The 12,527-nt window shown below is 41.8% G+C and overlaps 1 protein-coding gene across 2 annotated transcripts; it reads left to right on the top strand.

The window, feature by feature from the left end:
- Positions 1-1,003: 1,003 nt before the first annotated feature.
- Positions 1,004-11,876, top strand: tmcc1b (transmembrane and coiled-coil domain family 1b). 2 transcript variants are annotated; one of them, XM_044023106.1, is made up of 8 exons: positions 1,004-1,085; positions 3,547-3,694; positions 5,256-5,299; positions 6,052-6,833; positions 8,722-9,141; positions 9,784-10,268; positions 10,358-10,493; positions 10,585-11,876. In XM_044023106.1, exons 4-8 carry the CDS (start codon positions 6,228-6,230, stop codon positions 10,897-10,899), a joined length of 1,962 nt encoding a protein of 653 aa, XP_043879041.1. In that variant the 5' UTR covers positions 1,004-1,085; positions 3,547-3,694; positions 5,256-5,299; positions 6,052-6,227; the 3' UTR covers positions 10,900-11,876. The 2 variants fall into 2 exon arrangements, with proteins under 2 accessions (XP_043879041.1, XP_043879042.1); XM_044023107.1 differs by having other exon boundaries at positions 6,568-6,833.
- Positions 11,877-12,527: the final 651 nt, after the last annotated feature.

Below are 12,527 nucleotides of genomic sequence, written 5' to 3' on the forward strand. Positions count from 1 at the left end.
AAATGGTACTTTCAGAACACAGACACCAGTGGTTCCCAAACACTGAATCGGGACCTACAGATGAGTCACAAAAGATTTCTTTTTGGGTCGCCATACTCATTTTAGGTAAGATTTATGTATATATGTTTTGAATAACGTACACTAAATCAAGTTTTAATTAATTTACCAAACATATCAATATCATATCAATCTATATACTGTATATATATATAGAGAGAGAGAGATATGTATGAATAAACTAGTCAAACGTTATGGATATCTTTAACTGAAATTGTGATTAGGAATTATTGTAGATATCAGATGTCGTCAATTGAAGTTTGATCTCTGCTATTAACTTCCAATCTGTTTATGTTGATGACAGACTTTTTTAACATTTCATATAGACAAGATATTCACTACTAATATCTGCAATGTCATTCTTACCAGTCAAAACTACAGTTGCAATTCCCTTTTTGAATGACATCACTTTTGTCATTATAGCTCTATATTTCCAGTTTCAGATTTCTACAATGTCATTGTGAGTGGCCACAATTCAAGTTCAAAATATCTTTATTTATCCTCAATTGAAGATATCAAAACGTAGATACCCCCATACACAGGAATGACAAAAGTGATGTCATTCTGACAAGTAAAAACTGAATTATGTATGTCTGTGATATCATGTTGACGAGTTAAAACTGAATTATGTATATATGTGACATCATTTAGACTTATAAAATCTGAATTATGGATATCTGTGACATTATTTTGACTAGTAAAAACTGAATTTTGGCCATCAGAGACAGCAAGAAGACAGCAACATGACGTCACAGATATCTGTACCGCTAATTCCAGTCAAAACGTTGAGTTTTTCTGTGATGTTGATTCAAGTTAGGTTTAAACTTATCGCACATGTTCATAAACATAGCGACAGTCACTGGCTCCTGAATCATCATCATGATCGTCGTCTTCCTGATGACGTTAGACCGTGTGAGCTGTCTGCCGCTCAGCTGTTCTGACGTCGAGACGCTGTGTGACGTCACCGTGGGAGTGTTCCACCGTCGGGAGAAATGAACGGTCATCAACACAATCCTCTCAGCGCTCATGTAAGTTCACACTAGCAAAATACTTTGATTTTATTTTGCGTACCGCTCAATGAATGAAAGGTCCTGCCGTGGTGTTCGCTCCGGCCGGTTACGAGCGTGGTTTGTGTTTTTGTCACTGCCGCCTGGCGCTGCGCCCTGGTTTCGCCTGTAGCTAACCATGGCTGATGTTGTTTTTTATTAGCTCGGGAGCCTAGCCAGCTTGCTTTAACTGACAGGCTGAGTGGATGAGTGGCGAGAGAGCGCCTGTTTTGCCCCCTCGGGGTAGCTGATAGTGGGCGACGTTCAGTGTATTTTACACGTGAGTGATGGCTTTTAAACCTATACTCGTGTACGCAAACGTAAATGTTGGCTCTTTGGAGACAACACCCATGTGCGAGGTGAAGTGCAGACCAGGATGTCGACTACACTCGCATTGTTTTAATCTCGAAGAACAATTTTGACTTTTTGTCGTCAATAAGCACAGAATGATGCTATGGAAAGAAGAAAGCCTTAGTTAATGTAAATATACACTGGAGGAACTGTAGCACAACACCGCCATGATATACAAGACCCCTCAGATGTGATTAAAGCCTAATATTAGCATGTATCAGTAAATATTTTCAGTCTACTCTCAGCTAGTGTGTTGAATTTTAACATCCGTGGGGTCCGGATACTACTACATTTACTGTAAATAATAGCGATGGGCTCATTGATGAAATCAATGTTAAAAAAAAGGGTTAGCGCCTATAGCAACGAATAAGCTGTTAAAATTCGCTTTTGATTAGCCTAGCAGCATAAATGATTTGTACAACATGGCCTGCCATTTAGCAACATATTCTTCATTTAAAAACCGTGTTTTATGCCGCAAAACAAAAAAAAATAACGAGAGGAAAACACTTGAGTAGATAAATGTACAGAAATGGTCCTTATGGTCTGCTAGCTTGGCATCTTCAACTCCTCGGTGAAGCTAACTTAATGTGGAGGGCGGTTAAACCAAACGACACACTTTACATTTGGTGGTTTGATGCAGCTCAGGCTCGTGGCAGGATTTTCTAATAGTCTTGTGAATACTGGACACTTGCGCGTCTGCTAACAAGGTGTACGACAATGTGTATTCGCCCCGCGCAGCAACACCGGTGTGCACCGCAGAGTTAATTAAACACCCCCCGGTGCACCGCCTTAGCTTATATTGCTAGCTGGATGTAGGAGCATAGAAGCCAACACAACAGCTGCAGCGATAAATTCTGTATGAATTTAACGCGGCGCTCCACAACAGTCCGCAGTAAAATGATAAACTTCATTGACGTTTTCAACAAATTTGTCTTAGTTCTGTGTGAATCAAAGTCCGGGCCTGTGACCGTTGGCTGGCTAGCTGCTCGTGTCATCCTCTGCTTATCCCTAGCTAACGTTAAGCCTTCGGGCTCAGAATATTTAGTTACATATTACGCATATCATTGTACATTTTAAGCGTGATTACAGTCACAGTACACATGCTGACATTGAATTTACATGTTATCTTTTTCGAGCAATTTAATTTACTAAACTAACTATCCTGAATGTATGTTTACAGTTTCTCTTTAAACGCAGCATCGCCCCAAAATTCAAAAAAGAATTTCTGAGGTCCACGCTTAGGCCATGTAACACGATATTTAATTGAACCAGACGACCAACCCTGTTACCAAGGAATAAACCTCTTCAGTGAGTACCAATTTGGCCATACGTCTTCAGAGAGACGTCATATGTATACTTTGGAAAAACTCAATTAAACAATTTACCACTTTTAAAGCTATGTATGTATGTTTCAAAAGATTTGGCAAGAATCTTAGCAGACTCATCAGATGCATTGCGTGTTCTCATGCATTTGTCTAACCAGAAGGAAGCTTTATTGTTGGTAACAACAGTAGGGTTATTGCTTTAAAAATGATGGTGGCTGTGATGTAATTGGAATGCCATTATGGCTGTCACAGAGATGTTTGTAATAAAGTAATACATCTCCTGCACTTTGTTGTCTTCACCGTTTGTTGATAACTGCATCATTTTCTTTTTATCTCAGCGGTGGCTTTGTAAGACAGGCGATGCTCTATGTCCTGTAGATATCTCGAGGGGGCTATTGGGCACCATTAATTAACATTATACATTTAATTAAGCTAACAGGCCCTGGGGGCCTGAGCTGTGCATAATGACAGTGTTGTAATCTTTCCATTTATCTTATGAAGGCGTAGCCTTCTATACACTTCTGTTAATGTCCTTATTTGTTCATTTTCAAGGGATTATCTCTTTAAATATCAGTGGGGTTTATACGCATGGATAATATGGCTTTTTAAGTTTGGAAGCAGCAGTGATGTGTTAATACGATGTTTATATAAACATACTTGACATCAGACCCAAATGGGGGACATTGATTTGGTAAATGTCAACAATAAAGCATTATACCTCATATGTTTCTCACTGTCTTTGTCTGCTTTTCTGTTTTTCATTACAGCATGTGATTTTTCTAAATGGGAAAAGCTGACTTAAGTTTGTCCACTGTCTCACCTGAATTACCCAGAGAGAGTGGCACAGAACATTTTCTTGGATCTTTTCCTGCGTTAATAGACCCACACTTCATCATCTGATGACTGCATATATAGGTATGTTTCTCTAAAGATAGATTCTTGCTGAATTGTTGAATATCCCTTCCACTAATTTGGCCGTTAATGTATGTATTATTATATGGTCTCTTCTGGAGAATAAATACATTTCCCTCTGTTTTTCCTTTGCCACATTTTGTCTATGTGTGTAAAATGAAACAGAACAGTTCACAGTTCTACTCATCACTTTCAGTCAAATGCTGTAACAATGTTTCTTTAACACAAGTGAAAGCTTAAATGCTCCAAGAGATGCACTGCACTCTGTAGACCTCTGTGACCTTGAAATACACGGCATGTGCAGGGAGTGATAAGCGAATGTTAGCTGACCCACTTCATAGAGAACAGTTTGCCCTCAGCCTGAAGGAGTTGGAGTCGATTCATTTTGTCATTTGTTGTTAAAGGATGTTGCTCGCTGTCTCTGTGGAACTGTGCCTCCTATGTCTCTGTTTCAATGAAAGGCACCAAATGTAACAATAGAATAACACCATTGCTTTATGGCTTGTCAGGTGAATTAAGCCATCTTATCTATCTTGAAAGAGAGATCTGTCAAGATGGACAGATGTGAAACAGAGGCCTTGTGTTCAGCCTTTGGTGGTCAAAGAATGAATAGTTTGTTTCATGTTTCTGAGCAAATCCTCTGACTCTACAGAGCAGGCCTGCAGGCCCGCCACCTACTGTACCCTACAATAAAGTGCTGTCTTATCCAACACTGTAGATATAACAGCAGGAGCAGCAGCAGCACTGAGTTACTGTGTATCACTAATGGAGCAGTACATTGTGTTTGTGTAAGAAAATTGTGCTGGCGGCTTGTTAAGTGATACTTCAGAGATATGCTGACTCATGGAATAAAGTTTCTGTTTATCTGTGCAAAAATCATGTACAACATAGTCAGATCTGTCACTTAATGCTTTGGATATTTTCTTCACGGTTCAGAGTAACTTGCAACACATCAAGTCTTGTAAAATACCAAATGTGAAACACACTGAGGGCTTTATCACTATTCATTCATTCACTATCTACTACTTCTCCTTTAAGGATCGCAGGGCTAACCCCTGGCACCTGCGCTTGGCCTTGTTTAATAATTGTGTTCATCTTAAAACATACAGCGCAAGAAAACTAGTACAGCCGGTGTTTTAGTTTTGATTTAAAAGTGACTCACTATGCAACTGTGTACAAAACAATTAATATTCACCAAAAATGTGTCCATGTCTGGAAAAGAACACTTAATGCTGTAATTAATTGTTTTGACAGTTTATTTTTTTGTTGTTTACTAAATGTATTTAGAGCTGCTGGCATATATGCTGTAATGTATACTACTATACAAGCGTTGATTTACTGCTCCCTCTCAAGCTTTTAAACAAAGGTCCATAAAGTCCATTTCATATGGTCAGCATGTTGGATACTTTTAAGTCTCTCAGCTGATGTCTCGTACATATCTCTTATTACCTGTTATTACTCAGCTGACTTAATGTCCCTGTGTTGCTTCACAGTTCCTATTTTTAACCTCTTGTTTTGTATGGAGTGTATTATTTATATAATTTTATGTTTCCACTTCATTTAGCAAATCCTGTGTTGTGAGTCAGAAGAGGACAGGCAGGGCCGATGGTAAGAACGCCACCATTTTCACATTCCTTCTTGTTTTCTTCTTGTAGGTAAAGCAAAAAGTGATGTATATAGGCTGTCATATGAGAGCCAAAGACTTGAAATGGTCTTTTACGGAATATGTCCTCGTAATAAAATGAGTCGAGCGCTCTGGATCGCCAAACACCTTTCGGCGATATACATATCAATCACCGTCCATTTACATTTTTATTTACATGTTTTCACACTGTAGTCTTTTTTTTTTTAGCATTATGCAATCACTCTGTTTTGTTGATTTTAATTATTATTTGTATGATACTTTCTGAAATGTAATTATTCAACTACAATGAGGGCTTTTGTACAGCTGGACTTGACTGCTCTGGATAAACAGCCCAAAGTATCGAATATGAAAATCTGCAAAATGACAAATTTCAGCATTTCAGAAACTGTTCTTCAAAGCTCTTTAGTTTTGTATACTTTGTTTTTTGCATCACTGGTTTGACACTGTCAGGCATTACCTTGCTGTCTTTACCATAAATGTACCTTCTGCTTTTAAGTAAAAGAAAATGAAGAAAAAGTTTTTTCCCAGTCCTGCACTCGTTGCAAAAATGTTTATAACATGATCAAGAAACCTTAAATCAAGTTGAACAAAAGGGAGCCTGTCTGTGTCAACCCAGTTTATGTTGCTTGGTGGTGGTTTATATTCTGTTGCTGCTTTTTATGTTCATCACTCACTGCTGCATGTCGTAATCCATTTTATTTTCCTTTTGTGGTAGACAAGCATGACATTGAGCCAAGCCACAGATGCATGCCCACTCAAAAGGCCCAACTGAGCACCGTCCCCTCTGCTTTCCGGCTTTCAACCAGCCTATCAGAGGGGGGTGTTGTCAACGGGGCATAGCTATTTCCTGCACCTCCAAGTAGAACCTCACTGTGAAACTGGAGGTCTCTGATGGATCAGGGTAGTAGTGAACCGGTGAGTCCAGAGGAGCCGGACAATGGAGGCCGAACGGAGCTGGAGTACGGCAGGAGGGCGTCGGAGTCGGAGCATGGCTTGTCCAAAATCCCTCGTAATGCCCTGGAGAACATGGGAGCGTTGGGCCATGGTCTGAAGCAATTCTTCCAGCCACAGCGCCGACGCTCCTCCGTTTCCCCACATGACTCCGCCTCATCCTGCACAGGCACCCCTTCCTCCGAACCCACTGATGTAGGGTCAGAAGTAGGGGACGCTCCTGCCTCCGTGGCCCTCCCTGTGGATTCTGACAACCCTGCTGCTTCCGCCCCTCCTGCAGCTCTGAGCCGTGTTCTGCAGCAGATCCGAAGTGCACCACCAATGATGAAACGAGGCACCAGCCTGCAGAGCCGCCGCAGCAAGGCGGGGGGTGTTGGGGATCCCCCGCAGAAAGGTAGCCCCCAGATCCACAGGCGCAGTACCCATGAGGCCCTGCTGCAGGCTGGACGCCCACGCTCGTCCTCGACTACTGACACACCCAGCAGCCCAGCCTTAGTTGACATGCTGCTGACCTCTGGTTACCACTCCACTGAGGAGCCCGACAAGGTGAGTTTTTGAGTGCAGCCCTTGTTCCGACCGGGTTGCAAACCCGAGTCTTCTTGCTGCAAATGCATGGTGGCACAGTGGTTAGTACTGTTGCCTCACAGCAAGAAGGTGCTGGGTTCAATTCCTGGTCTGGGACCTTTCTGTGTGGAGTTTGCATGTTCTCCCCATGTCTGCGTGGGTTTCCCCCGGGCTCTCCGGTTTCCTCCCACCATCAAAACATGTTAGAATGTTAGTTACATTTGGTCAGGTTGGTCCCCCGTGCTCAGTCGCAGCGGCTCTGATCAACCCTCCATCTGACCTCGACATTTTCGTTGTGCAATACCAGTTGTTGTATATTGACAAATAAAGATGCTTTCCTTTCCTTTCCAAAGGTGCTAACAACTACACCTACTGTGTGGCCCTAGCTTAGTAATAGACTTAGACTTCCTTTTCTTTGTCATTGCACAGAAAACACAGCAGTGAAAACTGGCAAACATTTCCATGTGAATGTATTTCACTGAGGTTAGAGGTCAGAATATGGCAATTATTTCACTCAATTCAGCCAATCAATGCTTTAAATAGTTGATCTGGGGGCATTTAACATAAATATTTATCAACCATAAAAGGAAATGACACTGCACCAACAAGGAAATAAATTCATTTGTAAGTTGTTGGCTTTGTGGCAGTAAAAATAAAAGCTAAAACTGACTTATGCTCTAATAGTTGTGCGGCAATGTCGCTAAGTAAATGAACCGAGTGAAACATGTTTTAAAAGGCTGTTAGCTGTGGTTTAGATGTGCTAGGATGAACTGATGAATGGGGAGATGAGCTGACAGTGGTGGAAGGTCAGAGATTTACCTTTGAGTAGTTGTCACTATGTGCTTTAAGCCTTTCTAAATTTAGCTTTTTCTGTCTGAGTGCACTTTGGGTCAGATAAGGCTTGCAGGGAGAAACAAGCTCAGACTTGTGTCTTCATTTTCTTTTGTGATACTAAATGTTTATAGAAATCTGTGAACGATATCTCAAGTGTTCATACCAGTGACATTACAAGAGACTATATAGCATTTTTACCAGAGACTATCTGGAATTAGCATGTTGTAAACACTGCACCATCCTGCTAATCTTGTAAAACCTTTCTACCCACTTGTAATTTGCAGTTCTCAGCTGAGGTCCATTTTTTTGACCCATGCGCAGCTGATACAAAGGACGAAACCGAAAACTGCTTTTTGTTGGACCTTTCCCTTTAAGTGAAATGTGGTCATGACACTGTTGTAAACAATCAAAAAGAAAATTCAAGCTATAATTAGCTCACAGCTCTGAAAAGTCGACTAACCGGATCACAAGCTACGACTTGGTGCAGCTACCCTTTCAGCAAATTAACATTTATTCCTAGTTTGGAGATATTACCATCTTGTCATCTAGCTATTGTCCTTCGGTACAAATATATTGTATTTAAGTCAAGTATTGGGTTAGGGGTTAGGGTGTCCTGTCACGGCTGTACTTTGTGCAAACTTGAAAAGGCTGAACAGTTTGCAGGTTTTCAAAAGTGTCTGGTCACTTTGGAACCATGTATTTTTTGTTTGAATTAACCACATTTCTTTTCCCTCAGTTCTCAGTCAGTCCATGTTTACATCTACATCTCTTGGAGCTGGATGACTGCACATTAAAAGGGAACCTTTTCTTCACCTGCGCCACCTGCTGTCTTGAAATTATAGTGACATACACCTGACCGCACTATTTTATGCGTCACTGTCCTGAAAATTATCATTTAACTTTTATCATTTTTATTAATAAGAGCTTTAATACTGGAAGGGAATGATGACTTGATTGAAAAACAATGAATATTATAATTGTTTAATATATGTAAGCAATTTTTCACACCTCTTCTTCCATTTGCTTAATGAAACAGCTGGAACGTTACGATGGATCAGGCCCCGCAGTTTCACCCAACGCCCTCCCCTACAGTGTAGACGGCTATGATGTAGTTGATAATACCCCAGACCCCCAGCGAACAAAACAGGCCATCGCCCAACTGCAACAGAAGATCCTGAAGCTCACGGAACAAATCAAGATCGAACAAACCGCACGCGACGACAATGTGGCCGAATACCTGAAACTGGCCAACAATGCAGACAAACAACAGAGTGCACGCATCAAACAGGTGTTTGAGAAGAAGAACCAAAAGTCGGCTCAGACTATCCAGCAGCTGCAGCGGAAGCTGGAGCACTACCACCGGAAGCTCCGTGAGGTGGAACACAACGGCATCCCTCGCCAGCCCAAAGATGTTTTCCGAGACATGCACCAGGGGCTGAAAGATGTTGGAGCGAAGGTGTGTGTGATGCATTCAATGATCTCTGCCACCAAAGTCCACTCTTTGAGTATTACTGAAAAGAATTGATGTCGTCTTACTGACAAAAGTAAATGTAATATTATTTGTTAACTGCAAGACATCAGCTTTGTAGTTTACAGATTGTTCTTGGACATTGTTGACACATAACTATTGTGTTTGAGATTCTGTTCAAGTGATTATGTAAATGAACACAAATGTTTGCCGTGACCAAAATGTCTGTCATATTACTTTTGCTAAAGAGCAGAACATTTTATTTATTTCATTTTAGGGACATTTGCACATTAATGAACACGATTGTGTAAACATGCCAGATTACAGCCAGCGGCTAATCTGTTGTCCCCAGGCAGGTTGATGATACAGAACAAATTACATAATGTCCTTGCCTGTGAAGCCTCCCATTAGGACAGTTATGTGATTAACAGACAGACATTCCTTGCATTTATAGATAAAATATATCTTTGTAGTATCAAGTACATTTCTCTTTTCCAGTACAGTATGTGCGTCATGTTCATAAGTAGAGATGCAGCGTCAGGCACATCAACATTAGGACAGCCATTGGGTTAGTTACTGCCTTTGAACCAGATGTCTTAAACTGTCTTGACCTGTTCTCGCTGATAACAGGTGACCGGCGGCTTGTCCAGCTTCTCACAGGCCACACACTCTGCAGCCGGAGCTGTGGTGTCCAAGCCAAGAGAAATTGCCTCCCTCATCCGTAACAAGTTTGGCAGTGCCGATAACATAGCAGCCCTGAAAGACTCTTTGGACGAAACCCAGGGAGATGAAGGTGTCGGTCCCGGGGCAGCGAGGACCCTCGGTACAGGACAGCTGCAGTCCAGCCCAAAGTACGGCAGTGATGAGGACTGTTCTAGTGCCACATCCGGCTCAGCGGGAGCCAATAGCACCGCTGGAGCTCCTGGAGGTCCCCCTAGCTCCAAAGGTAATACCCTCGATCTAACCCAGGCTACAGGATTTGACGCTGTTCTCCACGAGATTCAAGATCTCCGGGAAAACCAGCGTCGACTAGAGGAGTCCTTTGAAACCTTAAAGGTCCACTATCAGCGGGACTACACGATGATCATGGAGGCCCTGCAAGAGGAACGATACAGGTAGCATAAAATATTCTATATACTCTAGTATAGTAGATGTTTATGGGTCGTACTGTTTGTAATCGGCTGTTGTTTCCACTGCTCTTCAGGTGTGAACGCTTAGAAGAACAACTGAACGACTTGACAGAACTGCACCAGAATGAAATTCTGAACTTGAAACAGGAACTAGCCAGCATGGAGGAGAAGATTGCTTATCAGTCTTATGAAAGAGCACGGGACATTCAGGTAAGCCTCAGTAGAATACACACAATGCTTCTTCTTTCTTTTGTTCCACCAGAACCTGATTTCACTGACAGTTTCTACATCTGACCTGTAGGAGGCACTGGAAGCATGTCAGACACGTATTTCCAAGATGGAGCTGCAGCAGCAACAGCAGCAGGTGGTGCAGCTGGAGGGTTTGGAGAATGCCACAGCGCGGACTCTTCTTGGAAAACTAATCAATGTGCTGCTCGCAGTTATGGCCGTCCTCCTGGTGTTTGTGTCCACGGTGGCAAACTGTGTCGTCCCATTAATGAAAACGCGAAGCCGCACGCTTTCTACGCTGCTTCTCATCGTCTTTCTCGCCTTCCTCTGGAGGCACTGGGAGGCTATTTCCGAGTATCTGCATCACTTTCTCCTGAACTCCAGATGACCTGTTTGGACATTTTTATTATTTATACGGTGAAAGGACAGAGGGTTTGAGGCTCAAGTCTCAACAGTCCTTCCTTTTCCTCCTCTCCTGCTAATTCTCAAAACAGTCAGGAGAATTGCATCGGAGTTTTGTCACTTTATCACTTTTTGAGAAAAGGGAGGGATGTGTGCCGTGGACTTTGTGGTGCGGTTGTGGCACAATGCTGTAAGGGTGAATGGGGCATCGTTGGAGGGGAGGGGCTGAGAGAACTGCACACTTGATTTCTCTCTTGGAGTGAATTTGTTTACACGTGGAAAACGTTACATAGTTTCCCCACAGAAGAAAAGTTTTATTACTTTTGAGCTGATTCAAGTGGTATTGATTTGATGTCACTGCTATTTTTAATACAGCTGATTGATAGCTTTTTAATTTTCTTTCAACTGTAATGAGATGACAATGTTCTGCTAATTTTAATTATCCACGTTCCTGCGCTGTCTTTTTCCAGGCTGCCCCCCCCCCCTTTCTTTTCCCCTTCATTCAGCCTTCAGTCAAATTTTTGCTTGTGTGACCAACTCTTCCTCTGTCTTGCTCACGACACTCTGAAGAATGGAGTGCTTGCACATCGACCTACACTGCTCTGGAATCAGACTCGTCACTGGATCAAATGGTAGTGAGCTCTTAACTCGATTCTCTCAGATGTGTGAAGTCAAAAAACACTGGATCTGCCACAACTAGGATATATTACTGTCCAGAACATGAAGTTTGGAGTTGAGGCCCTGCTGCCCTGTCCTCAGCTGGATCTGACTGTCCGGACTGTGGCTGTTCCACTGCAGAAAAAAATAACCTATGAATTGAATTAACATACTTGAAGAGCAGTCAAAATGCTCAAAGACTCAGTGCTTCCGTACTGTTTCCATTAGTGACAATGAAATAGTAATACTTTTTAGTTGATTTTTTTATTTTTTAAAAACAAATAAATTTGCTGTTTTAAAAGGTGACGTAGTACTGACGTAGTGTTTTTCTGCCAACAAAAGTTGCCTCTTTGTCAAATGTCTGTCTGGAGTAGACTATGACTTTTAACGGACCCTCAGCTCAACATTACTCTTGAACTTGTCGAGCCAGAGTCTGGCAGTTTGATCAAGTTACACACTTGTAACTGACAGAGTGCAAATTGAAAAAGCCTCATTCTCCCATCATTAGTGTGAAGCTGTGACTGCAAGGTAAAGTGGTTGCATAAATGCCTTAAAATGAATAAGAAACCTTACTCAAAGCAGTTAAACACTATCTGTTTTTTATTGAATTGCAGGTCTCAAGTTCAACACCCTGTCCTCAGAAGATCTTGTTCATCCAGTGGCTGTATATGATAAAAGGTAGCTTATTTGCTTATGACTTCAAATGTAACAAACACTGAGTGCCTTTAGCAATATTCTCATCATTTACATCAGGCAGTGTGTTTTATGCATAAAAAGGTCACACATTTGAGTGTTGGCCTCAGAAGGACAGAGCAGCTGAGGAACAGCCTGAAATGTGGCAGTGGTAAATGTCCCACAACTGTCTCCAGAGGTTTCTTAAAATTCAGATTTAATCTTATGGTTTAAAAAAGTCATTTGTAAGGTCATGATCAACACAGAGGCTGCACTTTAGCTTTG

Source organism: Solea senegalensis, linkage group LG4, assembly GCF_019176455.1.
Source record: "Solea senegalensis isolate Sse05_10M linkage group LG4, IFAPA_SoseM_1, whole genome shotgun sequence".
In the NCBI taxonomy this organism is placed as follows: Eukaryota; Metazoa; Chordata; class Actinopteri; order Pleuronectiformes; family Soleidae; genus Solea; species Solea senegalensis.

Excerpts from the sequence above, each read along its gene's own strand:
- tmcc1b (XM_044023106.1), top strand. The coding sequence starts at position 6,228 with ATGGATCAGGGTAGTAGTGAACCGGTGAGTCCAGAGGAGCCGGACAAT. Across the intron at positions 6,834-8,721 it reads CCACTGAGGAGCCCGACAAG|CTGGAACGTTACGATGGATC; the intron begins GTGAGTTTTTGA and ends TTAATGAAACAG. Across the intron at positions 10,494-10,584 it reads AAAGAGCACGGGACATTCAG|GAGGCACTGGAAGCATGTCA; the intron begins GTAAGCCTCAGT and ends TCTGACCTGTAG.